This window comes from Brachionichthys hirsutus, chromosome 14 (genome assembly GCF_040956055.1).
Source record: "Brachionichthys hirsutus isolate HB-005 chromosome 14, CSIRO-AGI_Bhir_v1, whole genome shotgun sequence".
Classification (NCBI taxonomy): domain Eukaryota; kingdom Metazoa; phylum Chordata; class Actinopteri; order Lophiiformes; family Brachionichthyidae; genus Brachionichthys; species Brachionichthys hirsutus.
In genome coordinates this window covers 12640388-12667807 of record NC_090910.1, presented here as the reverse complement: position 1 = coordinate 12667807, position 27420 = coordinate 12640388, and the positions used below count along the sequence as shown (strand labels likewise).

The 27420-nt window shown below is 60.1% G+C and overlaps 1 protein-coding gene across 1 annotated transcript in view; it reads right to left on the bottom strand.

Moving 5' to 3' along the window:
• Positions 1-27420, bottom strand: part of LOC137904140 (histone-lysine N-methyltransferase 2C-like) — a 38260-nt gene that overhangs the window by 2138 nt on the left and 8702 nt on the right. Inside the window, 59 exon segments of the mRNA XM_068748303.1 lie at positions 59-171; positions 253-632; positions 724-933; positions 1019-1214; positions 1753-1880; positions 1950-2154; positions 2238-2289; positions 2396-2530; positions 2612-2687; positions 2790-2927; positions 3019-3131; positions 3343-3503; positions 4870-4977; positions 5096-5259; positions 5332-5493; positions 5578-5763; positions 5867-6925; positions 6994-7101; positions 7564-7872; positions 7957-8189; positions 8262-8395; positions 8494-8605; positions 8678-8992; positions 9067-9148; positions 9295-9596; positions 9671-10009; positions 10127-10281; positions 10454-10620; positions 10622-10783; positions 10855-11079; positions 11149-11484; positions 11540-11722; positions 12004-12168; positions 12171-12479; positions 13969-14175; positions 14313-14386; positions 14587-14901; positions 14965-15123; positions 15304-15336; positions 15483-15614; positions 16112-16147; positions 16423-16500; positions 16913-17078; positions 17160-17291; positions 17352-17467; positions 17564-17677; positions 17747-17865; positions 18096-18181; positions 18280-18377; positions 18452-18552; positions 18706-18870; positions 19037-19218; positions 19326-19430; positions 19559-19660; positions 19769-19894; positions 20475-20600; positions 21327-21428; positions 21511-22031; positions 25919-27306. Of these exon segments, the coding sequence (XP_068604404.1) occupies positions 59-171; positions 253-632; positions 724-933; positions 1019-1214; positions 1753-1880; positions 1950-2154; positions 2238-2289; positions 2396-2530; positions 2612-2687; positions 2790-2927; positions 3019-3131; positions 3343-3503; positions 4870-4977; positions 5096-5259; positions 5332-5493; positions 5578-5763; positions 5867-6925; positions 6994-7101; positions 7564-7872; positions 7957-8189; positions 8262-8395; positions 8494-8605; positions 8678-8992; positions 9067-9148; positions 9295-9596; positions 9671-10009; positions 10127-10281; positions 10454-10620; positions 10622-10783; positions 10855-11079; positions 11149-11484; positions 11540-11722; positions 12004-12168; positions 12171-12479; positions 13969-14175; positions 14313-14386; positions 14587-14901; positions 14965-15123; positions 15304-15336; positions 15483-15614; positions 16112-16147; positions 16423-16500; positions 16913-17078; positions 17160-17291; positions 17352-17467; positions 17564-17677; positions 17747-17865; positions 18096-18181; positions 18280-18377; positions 18452-18552; positions 18706-18870; positions 19037-19218; positions 19326-19430; positions 19559-19660; positions 19769-19894; positions 20475-20600; positions 21327-21428; positions 21511-22031; positions 25919-27306 (12005 nt within the window).

Sequence of the window (27420 nt, the reverse complement as noted above, 5' to 3'; positions counted from 1 at the left end):
GGGGGCGCGTTTTCATTGGCCGTCGCCGGCGCCCGCGCTCACGCCAGCGAGGTCTTACCTTTGGGTGTCTGTCCGGTGAGGATGAGGTCATCGTAGCCCCGCTCCACCACCTTGACCCTGAACAGCGGCCGGCCCCCCTGCTCCTCGATGCAGCACACGTACTTGCAGCGCCTGCAGAGGAACAGCCGTGCGATCCGTGAAGGCCACGCCCACTCGCGGGAGAGGGGCGTGGCGTCACGACAGCCGGCCTACCTGTTGCTTTGGCGCATGCTCCAGTAGAAGCGGTTGGCGTGGTAACCGATGGGGTAGATGGCAGCTTTGCTGTGGAAGGCGCTCATCTGCTGTGGGAGGAGCCTGCCGACGGAGCGAAACAGCAGGCTGCCGACCCGGAAGGTGTGCTGGCGCTCGCCGCGCTGCACCACGGCGGCGATCTGCCGCGCCTCGTCCCGCTGAACGAACACCCGGCGGAACACGGCGAAGCACCGCAGCTCAGAGTCGTAGGGGTCACAGGCCGCCATGGCCGCGGGGTCAGGGGTCGGCCCCGGCGTGGAGGTGGGGGAGCAGCTGGAGGACTTGTCCCCGCTGAGAGGGACCGTCCTGGGCTTATGGAGGTGACAGAGCATGGTCTTGTCCTGCAGGACACAAAGCATTGTGGGTATAAACGCATGCCGTCCTGAAGGGGCGTGTCCACGGGTACGAGGTGCGGGCGGTGTCAGCCGGCACCTTGAAGAAGGTGCAGCGGGCCTGCAGGGCGCAGGTGAAGTGGTAGGTGTTGGCGCAGCGGAGGCGGTTGCAGCCGCTGGTGGCGCCGGTCCGCTGACAGTAGGCGCAGCGGAGGGTCAGGCCTCGCCGGAGCGCCAGCTCCACGTTGATCAGCGCCCCGGCCTGCGTCTCGTACACCTCGCTGGACCACAGGGCGCAGTTCAGGTGCACCTGAGACCGGGACAAACGGGCCGTTAGTGCAGTCTGGGGCCGCGGGGCGGGGCCAGCGGACCCAGCTCGGGTCCAGGAGACTCACCCACAGATCCAGGTCCAGGTTCAGGAGTCTGGCCGGCCCGTCCGTCTGCCCGTCTCCCTGCTGGCTACAGAAGCAACAGCGCCGCTGGTCTCTGGGTAGCGGCTCAGGATGGAGACACGCCCCAAACCTCTTCAACAGCACGTCCACCTCCTCTTCCGTCGGCATGGCGACGGCCTCGTTGGGAACGCAGGGACCCCTAAAGAGAAGAACATGCTAGTGCAATGCTAACAAGCTATTTAGCACAATGTGATAACCTGCTGAGTGTGATGCTAGAAGGCTAATCAGCGATGCTAAAGGCTAACCTGCTGAGTGTGATGCTAGAAGGCTAATCAGCGATGCTAAAGGCTAACCTGCTGAGTGTGATGCTAGACGGCTAATCAGCGATGCTAAAGGCTAACCTGCTGAGTGTGATGCTAGACGGCTAATCAGCGATGCTAAAGGCTAACCTGCTGAGTGTGATGCTAGACGGCTAATCAGCGATGCTAAAGGCTAACCTGCTGAGTGTGATGCTAGAAGGCTAATCAGCGATGCTAAAGGCTAACCTGCTGAGTGTGATGCTAGACGGCTAATCAGCGATGCTAAAGGCTAACCTGCTGAGTGTGATGCTAGACGGCTAATCAGCGATGCTAAAGGCTAACCTGCTGAGTGTGATGCTAGACGGCTAATCAGCGATGCTAAAGGCTAACCTGCTGAGTGTGATGCTAGACGGCTAATCAGCGATGCTAAAGGCTAACCTGCTGAGTGTGATGCTGAAGCTCCAGCGTCTCCATCGGCAGCTCTTCATCCTCTTCAGCAGGTGAGGCGACTGACAGTCCTCCCCACCTGGCACGGCTCGGGGGTGTGGCTTTAACTTCACCTTCACCTGGAAACCAGATCAGCCAATCATCTTATCAATCACCCAGCCAATCAGCTTTCACTTCCAGCCACCCACCTTCAGGCTGTCCATGCGGGGTCGGGTCTCCATGGTGATGGTGGAGGCAGAGGGGAAGGACAGCGGTGGCGAGGTGGCGGGAAGTGAGGCGGCGGCGTTGTGAAGGAGGGCGTGGACCGCTATGGAGGACATGTTGTTGGTGTAGTGGTGGCAACCTGCCGGGAGGCGGGCCCTCGGAACCAGACGGCGTGGGGGGCTCAGCGGCCTGCGGACAGACAGAAGTGATGTCATCACCTGTACGCCAGGATGTCCCCGCCTCCGGCGCTCAGGTGTGGATCAGGGGGTCACCTTGGTTTCAGCGGTTCTGATTGGGTCTGGTGCGAGGGCGGAGCAGTTTGTGCTGCAGAACACCAGAACGGATCGTGGTCTGGACGGACCCTCCTGCAAAACACACACCGTCATTTCCTGTCGGCCATCTTTGCTGCGTCGCCCTCAGGTCTCCGCGCGTCTTCCGTGTCCAACCTGTTTGAGCTCCCTGACGATGCGGACTCCGTTTCCCAGAAGCCTCTTGCAGTAGCTGCAACACCGAGGCCCGACTCCAGCAGCAGGGACACCATGTTGGATGTAGTCCATTCTGATACCTTCAAGCAGAACAGACGGCGTTGAGGAACTACAGGAGGAAGAGGAGAACGAGAGGAGCGTGGAGGAAGAGCGCTCCGCACCGGCGCTCCCAGGAGGAGGAGCAGGAGGAGGCGCAGGAGCAGGAGGAGGTCTCGGGGGTCTGCTGACGGCTGCGCTCTGCAGACACACGAAGTCAGCGTCATTAGCACAGGAGCAGCTCCGCCCACGCGGCACACGCCCACGCCCACGCGGGACACGCCCACACACCGCCCTCTCTACCTGCATCATCGGGACTCGGACTCCGGCCAGCAGCGCCAGAGCGCTGCGTTCCGGGCCGGCGGCTTGGCTCAGCTTGTACTCGCCAGGGACAGGGACTCGCAGAAGCTCCGCCACGGCCGCCATCACCCCCGGAACGCTCTGTTAAACACGGGTGTGAGGTCATCAAAGGGGGAGGGGCTGCTGATTGCGCAACATACAGGGAGAGAGAGAGAGAGAGAGAAATGCTCACCTGTGCTGCAACTGGGTTCAGGGTTATCGCTATGGTAACCAAGTCTGTGTTCGAGCAAGAGGGCGGCCCCTGTTGGTTAGGCTCCGCCTTCACTTCCTGTTTCAATGCAGAGCCTGACATCACACACACACACACACAGTGAGATACGCAGCTCATCCTCACCGAACTGGAGAGAAGCGATATTGATCAGTATTGATCACATGGTTAGTTGTTTACACAGAAACAGCCAATCAAACGCGAGGATTTAGACGACGCTGCTCCTTTATCACTGTCATTATTATGATTTTCACTTGAATATAAAAGCCTGTTTCCCCACTGACTGACCTTTGCCCCAGGGGCTGGGCATGATGGGTAATGTAGGCGATGGGCAGGGTGAGGGCGGCTCCAGTTTGATGAAGGAGAGGTCGGGGTACCTGCTGACCTCCATGTCAGCCACGCTCTCAGGAGAGGAGGACGGGATGAAGCCCTCGGGCGCGTCGGGGACCCTGAGAACAAAGGTCACGTTCACCTCCCTCACCCGTCTCCTCCCTCAACCAGTCTCCTCCCTCACCCCGTCTCCTCCCTCAACCAGTCTCCTCCCTCAACCCGTCTCCTCCCTCAACCCGTCTCCTCCCTCAACCCGTCTCCTCCCTCAACCCGTCTCCTCCCTCAACCCGTCTCCTCCCTCAACCCGTCTCCTCCCTCAACCCGTCTCCTCCCTCAACCCGTCTCCTCCCTCAACCCGTCTCCCCCCTCAACCCGTCTCCCCCCTCAACCCGTCTCCTCCCTCAACCGTCCTCCCCCCTCAACCCGTCTCCCCCCTCAACCCGTCTCCCCCCTCAACCCGTCCTCCTCCCTCAACCGTCCTCCCCCCTCAACCCGTCTCCCCCCTCACCCCGTCTCCCCCCTCAACCCGTCTCCCCCTCAACCCGTCTCCTCCCTCACCCCGTCTCCTCCCTCAACCCGTCTCCTCCCTCACCCCGTCTCCTCCCTCAACCCGTCTCCTCCCTCAACCCGTCTCCTCCCTCACCCCGTCTCCCCCCTCAACCCGTCTCCCCCCTCAACCCGTCTCCCCCCTCACCCCGTCTCCTCCCTCAACCCGTCTCCTCCCTCAACCCGTCTCCTCCCTCACCCCGTCTCCTCCCTCAACCCGTCTCCTCCCTCAACCCGTCTCCTCCCTCACCCCGTCTCCCCCCTCAACCCGTCTCCCCCCTCAACCCGTCTCCCCCCTCAACCCGTCTCCTCCCTCAACCCCTCTCCTCCCTCAACCGTCCTCCTCCCTCACCCGTCCTCCTCCCTCAACCGTCCTCCTCCCTCAACCGTCCTCCTCCCTCAACCCGTCTCCCCCCTCAACCCGTCTCCCCCCTCAACCCGTCTCCCCCCTCAACCCGTCTCCTCTCTCACCCGTCTCCTCCCTCAACCGTCCTCCTCCCTCACCCGTCCTCCTCCCTCACCCGTCTCCTCCCTCACCCGTCTCCTCCCTCACCCGTCTCCTCCCTCACCCCGTCTCCTCCCTCAACCCGTCTCCTCCCTCAACCCGTCTCCTCCCTCAACCCGTCTCCTCCCTCACCCCGTCTCCTCCCTCAACCCGTCTCCTCCCTCACCCCGTCTCCTCCCTCAACCCGTCTCCTCCCTCAACCCGTCTCCTCCCTCAACCCGTCTCCTCCCTCAACCAGTCTCCTCCCTCAACCCGTCCTCCTCCCTCAACCCGTCTCCTCCCTCACCCCGTCTCCTCCCTCACCCCGTCTCCTCCCTCAACCCGTCTCCTCCCTCAACCCGTCTCCTCCCTCACCCGTCTCCTCCCTCACCCGTCTCCTCCCTCACCCGTCTCCTCCCTCACCCGTCTCCTCCCTCACCCGTCTCCTCCCTTACCTGAGTTCTTCCTGGTTGTTGTGGGGAGGGGTCGGAAGGGAGGCAGGGACGTCTACGGTCTTGGAGGCGTGGTGTAATGACACAAGACCCTCCCCCTTCTCCTTCACACTTTTCACTGGAAGGAACAAAGCACCCATTTAGACGAGCTGCATCGCCCCCCGCTGGTACAACCCGGTACACCCCCACGCAAACAAGGTGTTAGAACGATCCAACGTGCTGGCGCCGCCTTCGAGTCAGCGCAGTGGGCTTCTTACCTTCCTGCTCCGTGATCTCCTTCCGGGTCAGCTCCTCCGTCATGGCAAAGCCGTTCACAAGTTTCTGCCTGGCGACAGGTGGAGGTGTGGGGGGGAGGGAGGCCGGCGGTGTGGGGGGGTTACTGAGGTTATTCTGCTGGGGAGACAGAAACACGCCTGAGCGAGGCGGGGGCCCGGGGCGGGGCCCGGGGCGGGGCCGGGGCGGTACCTGGTAGATGAGCTGCGAGTAGTAGTCGGCGACGCCGTCCAGGCTGGCGCTCCCGAAGGAGCCCGTCAGTCGGGAGTCTCTGCCCAGAGAGGAGCTGCCGTAGGGGGGGAACAGACCCAGATCCACCGCCAGAACGGGCTCCATGAGGGGCAGCCCCGACAGCTGGGGGGGGCACACGTTAATCAATACAATCGTCGGTCACAAGCCTGAAGACCAGAGCTTCAGCAGGGGGGGGGGCTGATCCACCTGTGTGAGGTGCGTCACCAGCGGGTCAGAGGAAGGCTTGTTGGGGGGGTACAACGCCTTCTCCTCCTCCTCCCCCTTCCTCCTTTTGTTCTTGGGCGCGGCTTTGTCTTTCTCCGGCCGGGGGGGTCTCTTGCAGCGCTGCGCCTTCTTCTTGCCCGAGGAGTCGAGGAGATCTGAAGGGTTCACCTGGGGGGGGGGGGGGGCACAAGGTCACACTGAGGAGGCAGTTCTACCGGCGGTCAGTGAAGTCTCCCTATAGGTTGCTCTGAATGCCAAGTCCCGCCCCCACCATGTTCCCCTGGGAACCAGGCAGGTCCTCCTCCCCAGACCGGATGCTCTCATTGGACAGCTGCCGGCAGGCGGAGGGCGGGGGGGCCGGCGTTGGGGAGGTCTTGTCTTTCAGCAGGTGTCTGAGCAGCTCCTTCCCACCGTCTCCGTCCGCACAGCCGGCGTGGAGAGAAGGGGAGGAGCTCTCACCCCCTTCTTCCATCTTCACCGTGCTCCCCACGCAGGCTCCTCCCTCCACGCGCTCCTCCTGAATGGACGAGGAGGAAACCAAACGCTGAAGGCCTGAGCCGACGACGCACCGGAGCCCCACCTCGCTCACCTTGACAGACGGGGGGGCTCTCGGGGACCCCGTGCCCGGGACCACGCCCCTTCGCCGGGCGGGAGAAACCACCGACGGCTGCTTCTCCAGCTCGGACGACGGAGCCAGACCGCAGAGGGAGGAGCTTAGGGAGAAAGACAGATCCGACTGGTCCACGCCTCCTCGGGTGGGTGTGGAGCAGGAAGTGTCCGAGACAGTCGGAGTGGGAGGGGCTGTGAGGTCATCAGAGTGGGAGGACAGCGGCGTCCGGTCCCCCCTGGCCGCCGTGTCCTCCCCGTCTCTCTTCCTGCTCCTCCTCCTCTTCGCTTTGTCATCAGGAATGATGTCAGAGTAGAGCGGGATGAGGGACGCAGAGGAGGAGCAGGAGAAGGATGGCGAGGAGGAGGAGGAGGAGGAGTCTGGTCCAAATGGAGTCTGACCCCCTGGCCCGGTCCCGGGTGGGCCTGAGAACCTCGGCCCGGTTTGGAGGGCGGATGCAGCCACGTTGACGGGGGGCTCGGGTGGTCCCGGGTGCAGGGGGGCTCCAGGGAAGCCTTGTTGTGTGAAAGGCGCCCCTCCCTGACCCTGCTGCTGGGGGGGGGGTCTGGAAGCTGGGGGGGACTGGAGGAAGTCCTGAGGTAGCTCGGAGCTGAAGAACGCCACCTGGGAGAGGCCGTCCCCCGCCGGCCCCCCCACGGAGGCCGCCAGGAGGCCTTGCTGCTCCAGCTCCAGCCTCTGCTGCAGGGCGCGGTGCCGCTCCACCTGGGAGGAGGAGGAGACGTTAACAGGGAGCAGCGGCGCTCCTCCCAGACGAGGGAGCGGCGCTTCACCTCCTGCATGAGCTGGACTCGCTGCCGCTCCTGCTGCTCCCTCATGCGCTCCCTCCTCTCCCTCTCCTGGAAGCCCTCGCTGAACGGGTTGTTGTCGTCAAAGTTCACCTGCAGGTCGCGGAGACAGTCGGAAGGGAGGCGGTACCGACACCCCGCCAAAATAAAGCACCACAGACAAACTACCGACACCCACCAAAACAAAGCACCACAGACAAACTACCGACACCCCGCCAAAACAAAGCACCACAGACAAACTACCGACACCCCGCCAAAATAAAGCACCGCAGACAAACTACCGACACCCCGCCAAAACAAAGCACCCCAGACAAACTACCAACACCCCGCCAAAATAAAGCACCACAGACAAACTACCGACACCCCGCCAAAATAAAGCACCACAGACAAACTACCGACACCCCGCCAAAACAAAGCACCACAGACAAACTACCGACACCCCGCCAAAACAAAGCACCACAGACAAACTACCGACACCCCGCCAAAACAAAGCACCGCAGACAAACTACCGACACCCCGCCAAAACAAAGCACCACAGACAAACTCTCCCCGTACCTGATGAGCGGGGGCAGATCCGTCTCCTGCCCCGCCGGGGGGTCCTGCAGGGAAGCCAGCCGTGGGCGCAGCGTGGGGGGGCGCCATGGCTGGGGAGGTTTGGGGGGCGTTCGGCTGGGCAGGGGGCAGGTGAGACGGCATCCTCTGTGCAATCACCCCCGGGGCCCTTACCCCTGAGGTCCAGACAGGAGGGGCATTTGGGCCAGCTGGGTGGGGCTGGGGGGGGCGGGCGGGGGCCCCCGGCTGCTGCTGCTGTTTGCTCCGGTAGTCCTCGATCAGCTCGGCGTGATCCTTCTGCTGCTTCCGGATCTGAACACAGGACCCAGACGGCGCTGTGACGGCTGCTGCCTGCCCCCCCCCCCCCCCCATTAACCCCCGTCCCGCGTGGCCCACCTGCTCCAGCTGTTTCTGGACGGAGCCCTGCTGCTCGGTGATGAGGCGCAGCTGGGCGGCGTCCTCCTCGGCGAAGGGTCGTCCCGCTTTCCTGGCCGTCCTCTGCTTGGCAGAAAGGGATTTCTTGGTCTTGCGGTGAGCGGTGATCTGCTCCTCCAGGAGGCGCTGCTGCATCTGCAGGAGCCGCTGCGTGTCCCCCAACCACTCCTCGTACGGACGCCGCTGAGACTCGCCTGCAGGAGGCGACGCAGCTCTGGTTCGCCGTTTCGCTCGCACAAAGAAGCGGCTTTGGTTCTGACACTCACCGACGGCGCCCGGGCCAAAGCTGGGGGGGCTGGGTCGCACCAACTGGGGCTTCGGCGTCTCCTCCACCAGGTGAGGCGGCTGAGGAGCCACCTCCGGACCGGGGGCCACTGGTGGCCCCTGAGCCGGCTGGAACCTGACACACACACACGCGACAGTCAGAGCTGCACGCCGCAGGTTTGAGCGCCTGCTGTGAAGCGGCGCCCCCCCCCCCCCCCCCCGAGGTCGTCCTACCTGGTGATGACCATCGGGCTGAGGCTCAGGTTGCCCTGGGTTACGACCTTGTTGATGCCCTTCAGAACCACCATCTTGGCCTTCATGATGGGGTCAGAGATGGCGTCGAAGTCTGCTGAAGAGACACGCCCAGAGTTCACAGAGCGCCTCAGAGTCGCGGCGCTTCGAGGGGCGGGGCTCTCACCCATGTTGGGTAGCCCCGCCTCCGGGGCGGACCTCGGTCCGATCAGCGTCTGCATCTGCTTCTGCTGCTGCTGCTCCTGGCGCTCCTGGTCCAGGAGGTCCTGCAGCAGGAGCGGCTGCTCCTCCACCAGCAGAGGCCTGTGCTTGCTCGGGTCCTGGTTCTGGTTCTGGTTCTGGGTCTGGGTGGACACCCCCGGGTGCGGTGGCTGCGTCTGCGGGTTGAGAAGAAGGCGAGGCTGGCCGGGGGGGGTCACACTAGGGTGGGGGGTGAAGAGAGCGGACGCTCCGTGCTGCTGCTGGAAGAAGGATTGTGGACCTGGAGGAAAGACGGAGACACGAGGAGAGGACGTCGTCTTCAAGTTCACAACACAAACAAACACGCGAGTTTACCTCCAGCCAGGTGGGGGTGGCCCCCGGGGGCCTGCTCCTGGTGCTGGGGGGCTGCAAAGGCTCCTGGTCCAGACTCCTCCACCTAGTCCGAGGAGGAGGGAGGGAGGGAGGGAGGGAGGACACGCGGAGGCAAAGACGGCGTCACTTCCTTCCTCTCTTGAATTATTAAGTGATTTGTTGATTCATTGATTACGATGAGTGACGCTCAGGCGCCCCCCCCCCCCCCACCTTGGCGAGGAGCGCAGAGGGGCCCGCTGCACCTCCTGGAGGTCGCTGGGCTGCGGAGGAGCCGTCCTCGGCTTCCTGCTTGACCTGGCCAGGCAGGGCGGAGTGGGCGTCGCCCCTCTTGCTCCTGCTCGCCCCGTCCTTGTCCTCCACGGACTCCCCCAGGTCCAGCTCCTCGTTGAACATGTCCTTCTTGTCTTCCAGGTTGAGCTCCGGGTCGGCGTAGGCGATCAGATCGAACTTCCCCGACAGCAGGAAGTCGTCGAGGTGCAGGTCGTTCGGACCCAGGTCCAGGTCCTCTTTCCCTGAAACAGCCGGGGGGGTTAAAGGTCAGGCCAGGAACAGAATGAAGTGAATCACTTGACTTGTGGCGCCGCACCATCTTCGGGGTCGAGGTTCAGGTTGAGGTCCACCAGGTCCTTCACCTCCACGTCCTCCAGGTCCTTCACCGCCGAGTCCTCCCCCTCCCCCTCCCCCTCCAGGTGCTCCTCCAGCCCGTCAGCGCCGCTCTGCATTAGCGCCGCCGCGTGGCCCGCGTGCTGATCCATGGTCATCTGCTGGCCCGGCGGCCCCTCCCCCAGCCTGACCGTGCCGGGCGGGGGGAGGGGCAGCCTGAGGCGATGTTCCGGAGCGCGGTGTCTCAGCTCGATGTAAGGCTGACCCAGGAAGTGATGCTGCTGCAGCGGCAGGGAGCGCGGCAGGAAGGGCTGGGGGCCACCTGGGGGGGGGGGGGGGGGGGGTCAGAGGTCGCATCAGCCAGGGAGAACATACCAACTCCTCACAGCGCTAACCACTACGCCACCGTGCTCGTTTCCGGGGGGGGGGGGGGGCTCACCTGGCAGCATCTGAGTGCTGGCAGCAGGGAGGGGTCGGATGCCGGTGAACTCCCCGGGCATCAACCTCTTCATCTGCACAAGGACCGCCTCCTCCCCACCGACGCCAGATCCAGGCAAAAAGGAATCCTGGAGCGCCGCCGCAGGCACGCCGAACCTGGGGAGGGGGAGGGGGAGGAGCAGAGGAGGAGCAGAGGAGGAGCGGAGGAGCGGAGGAGGAGCAGAGGAGGAGCAGAGGAGGAGCAGAGGAGAGGAGGAGGAACAGAGGACTCGGGGTCAAACCAAACGGCTCCGCTCCGCTCCGGAGGCGCCCCCGTTCACCTCCTCACCTGAGGACTCTGACTGCCTGCTCCCGGGGGAGGCTCTGCCTCGGGAAGGGGGCCTCTGTGGGAGCAAAGCCCCTGAGCTGCTCCCCTGGAAACCCCCCCGGAAACCTCGGGCCCGGAGCCCCCACTGCCCCCCCGGGCCTCACGGTGCCGGGGTACGGAGGCGGGGGGACGTCCAAACAATTCAGTGGGAGGAGCCGGGACAGGGCCGTCCTGAGGCCAGAGGCGTGACGCGGCGGGGGCCGCTGTGGGCGGGGCTCCAGCCGCTGCTTCCTGCCGTAGAGCGTTCTTCTGTTGCTGCTGTCTCAAGAGGAGCTGCCGCAGCCGCTGCCGCTGCAGAGGACAACGCCCACGTGAGCGGGACAACCCACGGGGGGGCGGGGGGGGTCCCGGACGGGACCTACCTGTCGCAGCTTCTCCTCCGAGTCACCGAGCTGAGGCAGCATGCTCATTGGTCCGTCGAAGGAAGCCACGGCCAACGCTGCCATTTCATTGGCTGCGGTCTTGTCCGCCTGCAGGGGGGCTGGCCTCATGTGACCCTGCTCAAAGGGGTCATGACCCGGAGCCTGACCCGGAGCCTGACCCGGCATGCCTGGGTGCGTCGGGTTCTGGTGAAACGAGTCCTGCAGCTGAAGAGAGACAAGCGTCAACGCCGGCGGTCCCTGCAGGACAAACGGATTTGTCCCGTCAGCCGGTACCTGGTGGTGCGTCTGGGAGAAGGTCCCCGTGTCCCCGGACGGGCCTGGAGCCAGAGGGGACAACCCGGCTCCCGCGGGGTGGGGGGTGAAGCCGTCCAGCAGCGTCAGCGGCTGCTGGGCGTACGGGTCGGCGCCCCGCTGGGCCCCCGGTGATCGGGGGAAGCGTTCTGCCACAGGGGGGCGGGGCGTCCCTGGGTTGGAGGAGTAAGGGTCGGCGTTGGGGTGGGAGGGGGACGGCCGGCGGCTAGCGGACTGCTGGGTGTACTGGTCCAGTCTCAGGCCCGGCGGCGTGCCGAGGTAGGCGGGATCAGAGTGGGGCCGCGGCGTTCCGGGCGTCTGAGGGTTGGCGTACGGGTCGGGGGGAAGGTCTGGAGGTCAGAGGGGAGTCGGCCTGCTGGCTGTAGTCCGGCCTGGGGGTGCCGGGCGCCGCGGCGTACGGGCTGCGGTGAGGCGAGCTCAGACCCGACAGCGGACTGGACGGGTCCTGAGACTGGCTCAGGGCGAAGGCCAGGTCTGAGGGTCGGGGTGGGTCCCTCCTCCCTGCGCCGCCACCGCCAAACCCGTCTGGGGGGGGCTGGTGGTGAGGGGGCATGGGGGCTTTAAACAGCCCCCCCTGGAACAGCTCAGTCCCGCGCAGGCCGCCGCCGCCAGCCGCTCGCGTGCTAGCGTGCCTGGATAGAAGGTCGGGGGCCGACCCAGAGGGGGGGCTCAACAGGACGGATCTGCCCTGCTGCACTCCTGGGAGGAGAAAACAAGGAGGAGACAATCAGGAGGGGACAGGGACCGAGAGGAGACCACCGGGAGGGGACAGGTACCTGGCTGGGGGACGTGGGCCCTGGACACCTCCGGGGTCTTGGAGTCGGGGGACGGCGCCGGGGAGCCGAGGGCGTCGTGGGCAGGAGAAGCGCCGAGGGAGTTACGGCCGGCCTGGGACGGCGCCGGGCGGGGCGTTCCCGCCATCTTACTGTAGGGGTCCCAGGGCGAGGAGGGGCGGGACGAGGGCGGGGAGAACATCTGGGGGAGGATGGGGGCTGGTGGAGAGGGGAGGAGGGGTGGGGAGAGTGCGGCAGCGAGGAGAAGCCAGAGGGGGGCGGAGCCTGCGGTCTGAGGAAGACGTCGTCGGCCTGTCCCAAACCCTGCAGGAGGAGGTGCTGTCTGGGCGGCCCCTCCCTGTGCAGGGGGGAGGCGTTGCCCGGGACACCGGGGCTGCCCGCGTCCGGGGACAGGCGTGCGGCGAGGCGCTGGGCGGCGAGCAGCTGCTCGTGCTTCACCTGCTCCAGCTTCTGCGTGGCCTCCATCTTGGCCTGCTGCTTGCTCACCTGACGCAGGTGCTGGCAGAGAAAGCAAAGCATGATGGGAGACACGCGGGAGACACGCGGGAGACACGCGGGAGACAGCCCTCTGCGTGTGGAGTTAATACACGATGACATGGCAGCTAGCAACGCTCGCTTTCCCTCGCTCGCTCGCTCTCTAAATGTGGGCGTGTCAGAGATGGATGGGTGGTGCAGCATGCAGGGGGGCGGGGCAGCGGGGCACGCCACTAAAGCGGCTCCGTCTTCAGACAGAGACGCTTCAGTCGTCCCGTGGTTCTGGTGGTGTCGGGGGGGGGGGAGCAGGTCGGGGGGGGGTCGATACAGTCACGTCCCGTTTCAGCTGATCGTCGCTCCTTCCTGTCTGACTCTCAACTTGCTCACCACGCCCGCCCGCCGTGAATGTGAAGCTGCTGCCATCCCTCAGGACACGCCCCCGCCCCGAGGGACGGCCCCCGCCCCGCCTCAGAACGGCGTCCGACCCGACTGATCCCACAAACGTTGGGACGAGAACAATCGGCGGGCGTTGAAAGATGGCGGCAGCGCGACACCCAGAGCGAGGCGGCAGCCCTTCAGAATAAGAGACAGACGGACGCCGCGGACATCGACTCTGGGTCGGCTTCGGTCTCTGACGTCTCAAGCCCCGCCCCCCTCTCCTGCGCCCCGGCCCAGAGACGATGGCCGCGGCCCGAGCTCGGCCCATGCCTCTGAAATCCTCTGTTCTGGGGGGTCGGCCCGGTCCCGGTCCAACGCCGTCTGCCCTGGAGGCCAGAGGAGAAGGTTCTCCCGTTCTGAACCGTGGGGGGGGCGGGGGGCTGAGAGCTAACGCGGTACCGGCGCTGACAGCGCTGGAACCTTTTATCAGTTTTGGAGACAGCGCCGTTTTTGCTGCCGGACCTCCAGGGTGCGGTCTGGACCCCCCCCTGCCCCCCCGCGGACAGGAAGAGGATTTCACAGGGTCATGGATCCAGGACGTCTGACTGGAACAGGTTCACCTTGAGATCTTACCGGCGCCTCTTGGCCCCCTCCTGCTACGGATGCCTGGAAGGGACAACGTTTATCTGTTGGTGATTCTAGGGGGGGGCACTTTCCGGCCTCTTCTTACCGGCTGCCCTTCTGTCATCTACCTCAGCCTTGTCAATGACATCAGAGATTAGCTCAGCAGGCATGCACATCATCATCATCAGCAACCGCACCGTCCGTCAGTCCGTCTGCCTGGCGGTTACCATGGTTACTACTCAAAGGGAGAAACCAACAGCATTCAGAGGGCGCCCGGTTATGACCTCATTTCCTGCGGGGGAAGTTTTGATCCGTTTCGTTAGCATGTTAGCATCCCGTTAGCTTTGTAGCTAGCAGCAGGTCCTTCCTGCCCTCAGAGGGGAAGGAGCTTCGGTAAAGCCTCCCCTTTGTGATGGGGGGGGGTCTGCTGTTGGTTTCTCTCTCTGCTTCTACATCATGAGGGGGGGGGGGGGGGTGATGTGTTAGAGACGACCGTTCAAACGCCACTCACTTGTCTGAGCTTCCACTCCTGCTCTTGCTCCGTCTCTCTGGGCCTCAGCTGGTCCTTGAACGCCCCTTCCGTCTCCATGGAAAGCGGGTCGTAAGGCCCGGGCAGCGGGGGCGGCGGGGGCTGCGGGGGCTGGTGGCGTTTCAGCGGATCGCTGGGCTGCTGCACCTTGTTGATGCGCTGAGCGGCGCGGTTGTCTCGAGCTTTTTGCTGCCGGAGACGGAGACGGTGGAGAGATGGAACCGAGTTCTGAACGCACGCCGGGGTTGTAGTAATACCGCCAGCCGGACCCCCCCCTCCCAGACCCCCCCCCCCCACACGGGATTAGTGGCGAACAGGAAACTCACCACGAAGGGCGCTCTGTCCTGGGAGCTGGCCTTCCTCCACAGTTTGGCGATCTGCTTTACTCTGGTGGACCAGTCTGACAAAGAAGCATTCAGCAAAGGTCTTCATCCCATCATGGCCCCCCCCCAAAGTCTGGGGGGGCAGCAGCCGACCCGTATCAGGCCCTCTAGTTCTATAGATCAACCGTCCGTCCCCTCAGGTAAGCCTCACCCTCCCGACTACTACTTTAATACGAGATTAATTCACAACGGTACTACCTCTATTCTGCGTGCGTACCTGGATACTGCTCCCTCAGCTGGTGGAAGTTGGTGTTGCAGTAGAGGACGGGGGCCACGGTGGCCATCTCCCCCAGGATCTCCTCCTTCTCCCACTTCAACATGCTCCGCTGAGCCGTTGACATTGCGTCCGGCTCCCCCTCTCCTGTCGGCACCTGATTGGCTGAGGCAACCCCAGCGGGGGCGGGGCTCTCTGGAGGGGGCAACCTCAAGCCCGCGTGACCCTGGGCGCCGCCGGGCATCATGGGAGCGTTGAGGAAGCGAGGAGGAGCTCCCATCAGGCCGTTCACCAGAGGAAGATGAGGAAACACGGCGGCTGCTGAGAGTTCAGGTTGAATTCAATGTTTGTGTGTGATCACAGGTACGCGTGTGCGTGTGCGTGTGTGTGTGTGTGCGTGTGTGCGTGTACCTGCATGCTGTGCACCTGTCTTGCTGACAGCAGCGGTGTGTGTGTGTTGGCTCTGATCCGGTTGGCTGTTGCTGCGGTTTGGACTGAGAACAGCTGTGAACACCTCCTCCACATCCTTCCCTTCAAGCTCTGCACGCACACGCACACACACACACACGCACACGCACACGCACACGCACGCGCACACACACACACACGCACACGGAAGCGTCTCAGGGGTTGCTAGTGAGATATCGTTTCCATGTAACCGTGAGTGGCTGTGCGGTCAGGTGGCCCCTCATTGGCTGAGGCGTGTGCGTTCAGTCTCACCTGGTATCTTGTAGAGTTTACTCAGGATGGCACCTGAAGAAGAGGAAGAAGAAGAAGAAGAGGAAGTCATTACTGATGAGGCAGCAATAAAACCGGGCGTAAATTAAACACGGCCATTCAAATGATCCAAATACTAAACGCTCAATGACCAATAATCGATCTGAACGAAACACACTCACCGTCGGCGACCATTTTGTCGAGCTCGGGACTCAATATGGCGTCCAATGGCTCCTCCTGCACTGTCCTCTGGCCACGCCCAACACTTCCTGTCAAAGACGGATCAGTGGCCATGGAGCCGATGTCCAGACCGGCTGAGAGAAGGACAGAAGACAGACAGAGAGAAAAACAGGAGATTTAACAGTGACCCGAAGGAAAGAAGAGGAAGAGAGGAAGGAAGGTGAAGAAGAAGAAGAAGAAGAAGAACCAGCAATCGTGACCAGGAGTAGAAGAAGAAAAGATCTCAGTTTATCTAGATGGAAGAAGAAACCAGTTAGCATCATCTGGAAGAGGAGACGAAGAAGCGGCGAGTTTAGTCCAGAGAAGAAGAAGCGGCGAGTTTAGTCCAGAGAAGAAGAAGCGGCGAGTTTAGTCCAGAGAAGAAGAAGCGGCGAGTTTAGTCCAGAGAAGAAGAAGCGGCGAGTTTAATCCAGAGAAGAAGAAGCGGCGAGTTTAAGCCAGAGAAGAAGAAGCGGCGAGTTTAATCCAGAGAAGAAGAAGCGGCGAGTTTAATCCAGAGAAGAAGAAGCGGCGAGTTTAATCCAGAGAAGAAGAAGCGGCGAGCTTCCTCAGGACTCCCGTGGCTTCTTACCGAAGGGGGAGGGGGAGCGCCCCAGCTGGAACTGACCTGGAATCAAATAGAAAACGTTAGCCCACTCTTCTTCGTTGGTACGGTGATATTCTCTAGTGGTGACGGCGCCTCCTCTGTTGAAAGCTGATGATGTCACCATGATGTCATGATCTGGAGCGCCACAACGTTCGGAGTATTCACAGAACAGTCACAGTTCCACAAACGAACACACTGGTGAGACGGTGGCGCTACGCTCACGTAGCCGGAGATAGGGGTGTGTGTACCCGTGTGTGTGTGTGTGTGTACCCGTGTGTGTGTACCTGTGTGTGTACCTGTGTGTCCTGTAGCCAGTATGTGAGGATCAGTGTTGAGAACGTCGGACAGATCCAACAGCGGCCCCTCAGACACGGCTGGATGGTAACACACACATCAATATAACACGCACACGCACACACATCAATATAACACACACACGCACACACATCAATATAACACACACACACACACACACATCAATATAACACACACACACACACACATCAATATAACACACACACACGCACACACACACCAATATAACACACACACACGCACACACACGCACACACACATCAATATAACACACACACACACCAATATAACACACACACACGCACACACACACCAATATAACACACACACACGCACACACACGCACACACACATCAATATAACACGCACACACACACACACACACATCAATATAACACGCACACACACACACGCCTCTCCGTCTCTCCAACACAAATGAAGAGAACAACATGGCCGATGAATCAAACTCACGCAGCGCTTCCTGCCTCTTGATGCCGTTGTCTGAAACAGCAGGGGGGGCGGGGCATTTCAGACCACCTGCTCCAGCTCCTGATTGGCTGCCAGCTAGCGCCTCCGAGCCCGCCCTCTTGTCTACCTGCCGGCTCCGGTCCAGAAGATCCCGACCAAAGAATGCGTCCTGTACAGACAGGGACGGCCAATCAGAACCCTCGGATTGAGCGAGGCCTCTCTCGCCCCCCCCCCCCTCTCTCTCTCTCACCTGTAGATAAGACGGGAACGCCTCCTCCAGCTTCGTCTTCTTCTTCCTGTACCTTTTCTTCACCTTCTCCATCATGTGGTCAGCAGGGGGGGCCGTTTCCATGGTAACATCTGGTCACAATAAAGATAAAGGCTTGGAGACATTGAACACAAGCTCGTTTGTGACACCCTGAAGGGGGCGTGTCCGGTGGACAGGTGTCTCACCTTCGTCTCGGCTCAGGAGCGTCTCTGTGGAATCTTTTCTGCACACTTTGATTCCGCTCGGGCCGGCCTTCCCTCCACGCTGCCGCACCATGAAGCCCCCGATACCTGCGGGAGACGGAGACGGAGACGGAGACACGGGACAGGTAAATGAGGACAGGTAGGACGAGGACAAACGCAGATGCTCTCCATGTCCTTCCTCACCAGGCCTGTAGGGTTTCCTCTTCCTCTTCTTGTCGGCCTCCTTGGAGACACCGTCGTCATGGAGATGGTCCCGCTCAGGGCTCGAGTCGGACTTCATTTCACACTCCAGGTCACCTGGAGGAGAGACAGCGGGCGGTTCAAGCCGGGACACGTTGGACGCTACGATCAGGGGACAGCAGCGACCGTGTGACCTCTGACCTCCGACGGGGTCCTGCTCAGTGGGCGTTCCAGGGTCATGGAGACTCTGCAGGACGGAGACGCTGTTCTGGTTGATGATCCTCAGCTTCAGTTTGGGTTTACACCTGCAGGACGGACAGGAAGCACCCTGACGACTCATGGCCTCCACAGCCGGTGACCTCACCTGGATGAGGTCACCGAGGCAACGAATCCTTCAGGGAAACCATGACGAGGCAAAAACACCACGTCGTCAACAAGCTAATTCAGTCGGCTAACGGCTACCTCTTTAAGCTACTCTTCGTTGGAGACATTAGCACAAGGCTAACCAGCCAGCTACGGCGTTTACCTGCGGTACCTGCGCGGGGACATCAGCGGCTCGACCAGGGACTGCAGGTGAGACAAACCCGACTCGGTGAGACACACCCCATCCTGAGAATACGTCTTTGTGTCTGCAAACACACGCACACACACACACACACACGTCATCGCCACCTGTGCAGGTTACAGGCGTCTACACAACGACACAACAAACGGATCGCCCGGTTCTGACCCGGTTCTCTGATCCTGGAGACGATCTGAGCCACGTAGGGAGGATCAAAACCGTCAGACTTCCCTGAAACAGACACGCCGGCGTCGCCTCCGAATTAAAACCCGAGCCAAGGCTTCAAAATAAAAGCATCGCAGAAGCTGCCGTCTCCTCACCGTAGGCGCCGCGGCCGTGCGTTCGGCACAGCATGCAGTCGAAGCCTTCATCCGCCGTCGCCTCCACCTCTTCCTCGGTGGGAAGGCCTTGACACATGGCGTGGACCCACCTACACGAAGATGCAAACCAATCAGAGAGCCTCGCCGCGGCGCAGCGGCAGCGCTCCGGGTGTGAACAGGAAGCTCGGAGAGGGGGTTAAAAGCAGCGTCCAATGAGAACGAGCTCAGATCTCAACGTGCGTGTGCACGTGCGCGTGCGTTACCTGTCACACTGCCGACACTGCAGCATGAGGTCGTCCTGCGAGTACTGCCTCTGACAGAGGGGGCAGCGGCTCAGACTGTCACAGGGTCCACAGCGGCTGTAGTTGCTCTGCCAATCACAGCGCAGGCCGGGGGAGGAGGAGCCACACTGGACGCACCACACACACCTGGGGAGACGCACACACACACACACACACACACACCCCGTCAGAGGAGACGAGAGCAGCCCCTCTCATCCGTCCCGTCCAGGGCGGGGGCAAGCGCAAACCTGGACACGCCTCTTTTGCTCGCGTGCCACGGACAGACAGACGGGTGATTGACAGGCGGACCCACCACTTGCACTTCCAGGAGCCTTGGGGCACCGTGTGAAGGGGCGGGTCCAGGCAGTAGGTGTGGTAGCTGATGTCACAGTCGTCACACAGCAACAGCCGGCCGGGATCGCTGGCCTCGCCGCACGCCTCGCACACCGTACACTCCAGACAGCGCCACCCTTTGGTCAGGATCACCCGCGTAATCTGGAACCCAATCGGGGGGGGGGGGGGGGGGGGGGGAGAGTGTGAAACTACGAGGTAATCTGATTACAGGCGAAGCAAGTGGACAGAAACAGGCGTTGTAAACTGACCTTGACGTTGACGCAGTAGGGGTGGTAGCACTGTCCACACTGAGAACAGGACAACAGCCGGCCCTCCACGCCCCGGCCGAAACTACCACACACCACACACATGTCCTGCACGCACGCACGCACGCGCACGCACACACACACACACACACACACACACACACACACACACACACACACACAGTCACCATCGTGCTGCGCGACAGCTGGGCGGCTCCAATGGGAGGCGGAGTCACCTGTCTGAGGGTGAAGTGGTCCGAGGTGGAGAACATCACCACCGTGTTGTGCATGGAGTTCTCCTCTTCCTCTTTCGGCTGGAACGGTTCTATGTAAACAAGCTGAGAGTGATCGGTAATCAATCTCTCTATCCGTTACTGATCAGCCCTAATGTCTGGACTGCATGTGTGTGTGTGTGTGTGTGTGCGTGCGTGCGTGCGTGCACTTACTCCAGCAGACACAGTCTGAATGTCCTGAGTCTTCAGTCTGCTCCTTCCTCTCGCTCCTCTTCCTCCTCCGACAGCTCCTCCTCCTCCCCTGGACCTCCTCCTACCTGAAAACCCTGAACCACGAGCCTGGAGGTGGTGGGGGGGGGGGGGAGAACAAGGAAGCAAGTGATGAGAGGGCTGCCATCATGACATCACACGTTGCTATGGAAACACCAACGCTGACCCGACTAAGCCCAGGTCATCGCCCCGCTAGGTAAAACGAGGATTCGACGACGACGCGACGTCCCCCGGCTAATCCGCCAGAATCCTGACAGCATCACTTGTTGCCATAGTTACGGCTAGCCGTGGCTGAGGAGCCCCCCCGGATGAACCCAGAGCGGTTGGTTTCAGTCTGACAGCGGGTGGGCGCCTGTTAGCCATGCAGCTAAAGCTAGCGGCTGTGCCGTCGCTCCTTCCCGACCGGCACCCGGACCAGGCGCCGGTGCCGGTGCCGGCGCCGCGCTACCTGCTCGCCATGCCTTCACACTCACAGACAGACGGAAGCGGAGGAACTCCAGCACATCGAGCAGGCTCGGAGCCGGGGCGCGGTCGTTTTCCACACCGGTACGTCTCACAGGAGCGGGCGAGTACACAGAGTCAGCCGGCCGGCGGTTAGCGGTTAGCGGCGGCACACAGAGCCCTATCAGAGTTAGCGTGTGCTCTTTACCACTCTCATGCTCCAGAGGGGGGAGTCCGGCGGACACGGCTTAGGGCTGTCCCACCCCCCCTCCCCCATGGAATCCTGGGAAGACGAGGGGGGGCTCACCGCCCTGCGACTACTCCACCACGAGCCCTGAGTTCGGGAGGAGGAGGAGGAGGAGAAGGAGGAAGGTAGATGGTGCGAAGGAGGAGGCCAAAGAAAGTGAGGAAAGGGGGAGGAAGAAAGGGGGAGGAGGTGGGGGGAACAAAATGCAGTGACGTGAATGCAACGGCCAAAAAATAAATGTCAATCCGGAAAAATAAAAAACAGCTGACACAAACGTCATAAGGAGATGTTACCATGCCAACAACATGCAACCAGTCAGGAGACAGGCAGTCATACTGGGAGCCACCAGCCGAAGCCTCACTGGGCTCCACCGATTGGCCGTAATAATCTGAGATGACATCACATCCGGCGACTACACGCACGCACGCACACACACACACGCTCACACACGCGCACACACACACACACGCACGCACGCTCACACACATCATGCGATGATCTCCACACGTGATCAGCGTGGAACCGAGCATGCCGAGGAACAGAGAACGGGCGTGGTGTCAGCGGGCGACAGGAGAGGAAGAAAGGGACGGAAAGGTTCTACGCGGGTTCTACGGGACGGATTCCTCCCAGCGGAGGGGGGGCCTGAGGAACAGCCGTGTGGGGAGAACAAACAGAACCTGAAAGCATGTTTGACAGCAGGAACACACATCTGGCGTTTGGACTGGAGGAACCGTGACGGCGACCTGACCTCACGGAAATCAGCATTAGTTGCAGCCTCAAATCAATTCATCAAAAAGGTCAAAGTTCACCCACCTGTTTGATCCGGGCTCTGCCGGGGGAGAACTTCCTTTTGGTGATGGCCGGTTTCCCCATTCCAATTTTAGGAGTGAGGGGAAGCACAGTGGTGGGAGGAGCCTGGGGGGGGGGAAACTTCAAATAAGAGGAACAAAGAAGAAGACGGTCACAGAGGAGGAGGAGACACTGCAGTCAGACTTACCTTTGAGAGAGGCGGAGACTCTCTGGCAAAGGGAGAGGTCCGAAAAAGAGGTGAGGGCGGGGAGAGCGGAGGAGGTGTGATGGGAGCTCTGGCTGGGGAGGTGTCAGGGGAGGCCTCGGTGGAAAAGGGAGACTGTCTCAAACGGATGGCAAGGTCATCCGACGATCTGGAGGAGCAGGGCGGAGGCCGGAGAGGGCGACCCTTCCCCCTGCGGGAGAACGGAGGCGGGCTGGGGGTGGAGAGGTGCAGGAGGGTGGGGGGAGGAGATGAGGCCATCAGTTCCATCACCTCCATATCTAAAGAGGGGTCCAGTTCCAGCACAGGGCTCACTGGCTCCTCCTCCTCCTCCTCCTCCTCCTCCTCCTCCTCGGCATCCTGACTCTCTCTCATTGGCCGTTTCATAGCAACCGCCTCAGATGTAGCTGCCACATGCGACGCAGTGAGTTCCGGCGTCTCGGGAGGCTCCTCCTCCTGCTCTGAAGGCTCGACGTGCGACTGGTCCTGGTCTTTGGTGAGTTCTGCTGCAGCAGCAACAGAGTCAGTCGGGGTCCGTGATTGGTTGTCATCACCCACCAATGACACACCACCAGAAAGTGTTCTGTCCCGTCGGGCTACGGCGGCTTCCTGACCCGCTCCATCCTGCCCTTGGCTGGAAAGCCCCTCCTCTTGGACGTTGTCTTCTCGTGAGGAGAGAAGAGGAGGGTTATGGGGGGAGCAAGAAGAGATTAAGGCTGTCCTGAGGGAAGAGGAGGGGGTTGTCTCTAGAGATCCAGCTCTAGAAGGAGAAGGTGGGGGAGACTGTGGTGAGATGAAGGGGGAGGCAGCCTGGGATGGGAGAGGAGCTAGCTGGGTGAGGAGGGGGTGGTCTTCATTCAGGACAGATCCCAGCTGGACTTCTGCATAGAGAGAGAGAGAGAGAGAGATGAGTGTAGTGAACAATAAAGAGCCTCATTAAAGAGCAACATTTCTGAACAGAAAGTTCTGTTGAGATCTTGAGTTCCGGCCTGAACCCCTTCCGGCTGCTCTGCGACGCGGGGACGGCTCTGAGCAATCTCTGTGTAAAAACGGTGAGAGCCGACGCCTCCTACCTGCAGCAGGATGCTCCTCCTCCTCCTGCCCCTCTTCTTGTTCTTCACCACCCCCTTCTGTACTCTCAGCAGGCTCCTCCTCTTCTAGACACTCGTTTCCTGTCTGATGATGCTCCTGTAACACCACCAGCTCCAGAACTTCTCTCGCCTCCTCTTCCTTTTCAGTCCTCCTCTCTTGCACCGTCCCTTCAGCCACGCAGATGTCTGGAGGAAGGAGGATATATGTTAGAAACCAGCAAACAAAATCAACTCAAGAAGACCTCAAATCTGCACTGGGGAGTCACAGAAGCAGCGTAGGTAAAGACTCACCCACAGCAGCTGCTGACTCCCTTCCCATTTGTTTGTTTTCCTGGAGGCTGGAAAGAGACCGAGTTTCGGAACAAAGACCAGTATCGGGCTCGACAGGGCTCGCTGGATCAAGATCAAGATTGCTTTGGGACCGCCCAGTGTTGGCAACAGAATCTGGACCAGGGTTAGCCTCAGACCAGGTCCGGAAAGCAGGATCAGCACTGGGAATAACAAGGCCAGTACCGCGGCCATCCTCTAGTTGCACAGGGCTGGTTTGGACAGAACGAGGGCTAACCTGTGCATCACTTGATTCCAAGTGGCCACAAGGACTAGCAACTGGGCTACTGTGTACAGGAAGCACTTGAGGAAACGATGCTAGAGGAAGGCTAAACTGTGAGTGGGAAGCGGGTCGGGGACTAACAGATTTCTCACTAGTGCAGACTTTGCTAGGCATCGCAGTATCATCCTGAGTGAGTCCCGAATGGACAGGGCTAACATGACTTGGTCCATCTGACCGCTGATAAAAGGGGCTTCCAGGGGCAGTGCTTCGTTGGGTTTCAACAGACCCATGGGGTGTGTGAAGAGGACTAACAGCAGACTGGTTCACAATAGCCTGGTTGAGGGTAAGAGGAGACGAGTCACCAGGTAAGGTACTGGAAGGTGTTGGGCTCATCTTGCTAAAGCCTTCTCTTGGATTAGAAAGACCAGATTCAAGGTGAACCACATTGGAAAGAACAAAGTTATGTGGTTTAGAACTGGCCACCATGTCCACATTAAGACTTGAACTAGCTAAAGCAGCGTTCAACTTCGCCTCAGTCCAGCTAGAACCGGTTCCCGTGTCAATAGCCAGGCCAGAATGGGGGCTACCACTGGTGCTACGATACGTTTCATTGGCCTGAGCTGGGCTGTGATATGGGCTACCACAAGGGGCAGTAACATGTGCAGGGCTGCCGCATGTTGTGTTATGTTGTGTTACGCATGCACTACTAGCTGTGATTTGTAATTGAACAGGACTAGCACGACTCGATCTAGGTGGACTGTGGATGATACCAAAATCTGTTATGCTAGCAGAGCATGAGTTCATCTGGCCAGTTTTGTTCAGATTGTGGCTAATGGGGCTACTTGCTGGGCTATTTGACTTACAGTGTAGAGGACTAAAGTTAGGCGAAGTGGGCAGTGGACTCCCCTGTAGTGGAGAGGTCAGTGAAGGACTGCATGTTGTTTGGACATGTGAAGGACTTAGTTGACTTGGATGGACAGGACTTTGACTGTTCTCAGTTTGTGCTGGCTCTCCAGAACCAAAGACAAAGGGACCATTACTTTGTTGAGCTTCCATGGAGCAAGAGTCACTGTCTGTGTCTACGTAGACTGGACTAGGATGGGTAGGACTTGAATGCACTGGACACTGTGGAGTGAAGGGTGGATAGCTAAGATTCCTTTCTGACTGAATGTGATGACTCGGGTAGCTACCAGTGACCTCCACCTCCTCCTCTTGACATGAAATTGGATAGCTGGGGCGCGCTAGTACTGCAGGGGAGCTGGCCGCCTGCTTTGAGGATGTACTAGTTGGGACCAAGGGGCTGATTGGTTGCTCAGAGCAGCTAACATAGGAAGGTATAGACCCTGTTGTTCCTGGGCTTGCACAAGCTGGACAAGAGCTGACAGAGCTAGGAGGCATTTGAATGGCATGTTTGGGGCTAGAGCTAGCAGTGCTATTCTGGATATGCATCACATCGGCTTCATCTTCAATAGATTCAGTGCACCTTTTTGGGCTGTCACAAGGAGGACTTTTATTAAGGTTGCTAGCTGGGGAAGAAATGTTCTCCGTTTCTTTAGAAGGAGAGCAAGCTATGCGACTGTGTTCAACTGAAGTGCGAATGTGAACGAGGCTTTCTGGCGTGGGAACAGCAGGGATGTCAAGGGGACGAAAACAATCTCGGCTAAGGGCACTACTTTCAACAAGACTAATCTGATTTTGGAGTTTTCCAACCGTTCCATTGCTATTAGGGGGTATTGAGGACGCATACGTTTGGCTAGATGGGGCAGGGGTACTTTCCAGTGTTTGGCCATCAAGATTACAAGGCCTATGTTCCAAGGACTTCAGCTCTATGGAACTGGCTTTCGTGAAGTCCTTTTTGACTCTTGGTTGAGTAGCATGTTGAGAAGGCGGCAGGTCATAATCTGAAGATTGGTGCTGTATTGGACTTGCAGGTTGTGACAGACTACAAACGGAGACTCTGAGTGGGGCTGGTGATGGGCTACATGGAGCCGACACAGGCTTTAGAGAGCTGTGTCTTCTTGCTGTTTTGGTCAACCGACCGACTGACGTCAGGTCCTGGTCCAGTGTAGAAATGTCCAGCGCAGCTTCACAGTGCAGCTGAGCAGGACTGCTTGATCCAGGACTCTCCTGGTCCAGTGTAGGTATAGACTCCTTGGCGGGACTCTGTGGATCTGATATGCTGATTTGTGCAGGATTATGAGGTGTAGGACTGTGCAGTTTTTGAGGAGGGCTATGCTGGGTTTGTGTGATCGGAGGGATTTGTTCAGGTTCTACAGGTCCTGGCTGCATCTCGGTCAAACTAATTTCTCCCTGGGTGGTACTTTTTGGAGAATGCGCAAAGCTGCCAGATATGGGACTGCCTTGGACTGGGCTCTGCTGAAATTCTTTGACTAGAAATTGATTCCGTGAGGAATGTTGAGTATGGCTAACCTGACTGTGCAGAGTCTGTGCACAAGCCACATGGGTAGGACTTTTTTGCAGCCCAGTAAGACTGGCTGGGCATGGCTCCAATGGACCAGACTGAGACTGTATGGGGCTTTGTGGACGGTCTGCAAGATCGAGGTGAGGTGGGATGTGTTCCTGGCGTTCAGGATTGAGTGATGCATGATCAGAGTGCGATGGCGCAGGACCCTTTGGAAGCGCTATAAGATCATGATGAGACTGGGCAGGACTTTCTATGAGGCTTGTTTGGAGCTGTGTTTGTTCAAGGTCAGATGGCAGTGGACTATGCTCAAGCTCTTTTAAATCGGACAGAGATGGACAAGGTTGTAGATCTGCAGGATCAGGCTGCGATCGCTCAGAATCAGGTTCGAGGTCTGAGGGTTTAGGGGAAGATGGGCCAGGACTATATTGGAACTCTCCAGAATCAGGGTGACATAAACTTTGAAGAAGCCCTTTGGATTCAGGGTGTAATGGTGCAAGACTATGTTGGAATTCTGTAGGTTCAGGATGAGACCGTTCAGGACTTTGTTGGACCTCTGTGGGTTCTGGGTGAGATGGTGCAGGACTATGCTGGAGCTCTGTGGGTTCTGGTTCCAATGGTACAGGACTATGCTGGAGCTCTGTGGGTTCTGGTTCCAATGGTGCAGGACTACGCTGGACCTCTGTGGGTTCTGGGTGAGATGGTACAGGACTATGCTGGAGCTCTGTAGGTTCTGGGTGAGATGGTACAGGACTATGCTGGAGCTCTGTGGGTTCTGGGTGAGATGGTGCAGGACTATGCCGGAGCTCTGTGGGTTCTGGTTCCAATGGTGCCGGACTATGCAGGAGCTCTGTGGGTTCTGGTTCCAATGGTGCAGGACTATGCTGGAGCTCTGCGGGTTCTGGTTCCGATGGTGCAGGACTATGCTGGAGCTCTGCGGGTTCTGGTTCCGACGGTGCAGGACTACGCTGGAGCTCTGTGGGTTCTGGGTGAGATGGTACAGGACTATGCTGGAGCTCTGTGGGTTCTGGTTCCGATGGTGCAGGACTATGCTGGAGCTCTGTGGGTTCTGGGTGAGATGGTGCAGGACTATGCTGGAGCTCTGTGGGTTCTGGGTGAGATGGTGCAGGACTATGCTGGAGCTCTGTGGGTTCTGGGTGAGATGGTGCAGGACTATGCTGGAGCTCTGCGGGTTCTGGTTCCGATGGTGCAGGACTACGCTGGAGCTCTGCGGGTTCTGGTTCCGATGGTGCAGGACTATGCTGGAGCTCTGTGGGTTCTGGGTGAGATGGTGCAGGACTATGCTGGAGCTCTGTGGGTTCTGGGTGAGATGGTGCAGGACTATGCTGGAGCTCTGTGGGTTCTGGGTGAGATGGTGCAGGACTATGCTGGAGCTCTGTGGGTTCTGGTTCCGATGGTGCAGGACTATGCTGGAGCTCTGTGGGTTCTGGGTGAGATGGCGCAGGACTATGCTGGAGCTCTGTGGGTTCTGGTTCCGATGGTGCAGGACTATGCTGGAGCTCTGTGGGTTCTGGTTCCAATGGTGCAGGACTATGCTGGAGCTCTGTGGGTTCTGGGTGAGATGGACTAAGACTTTGCTGTAATGGTGCATGAAGGTCAATGGAAGGACTCTGTGGTGGACGATTAGGGGCACGAGTGATGGGCGGAGCCTCTGTCTGAGCCACACTTGGTGGCTGTGTAATGCTAACAGCTGTGGCCTGCGCAGGACAAGGGGGAGGGGCCACAGTGGGACTTTGTGGTCTTGAAGTGTGTGGGATTAGTTCCTCCTCCTGAAGCCTGCAGGTGGAGCAGACAAACTCTTCAGACCTCGC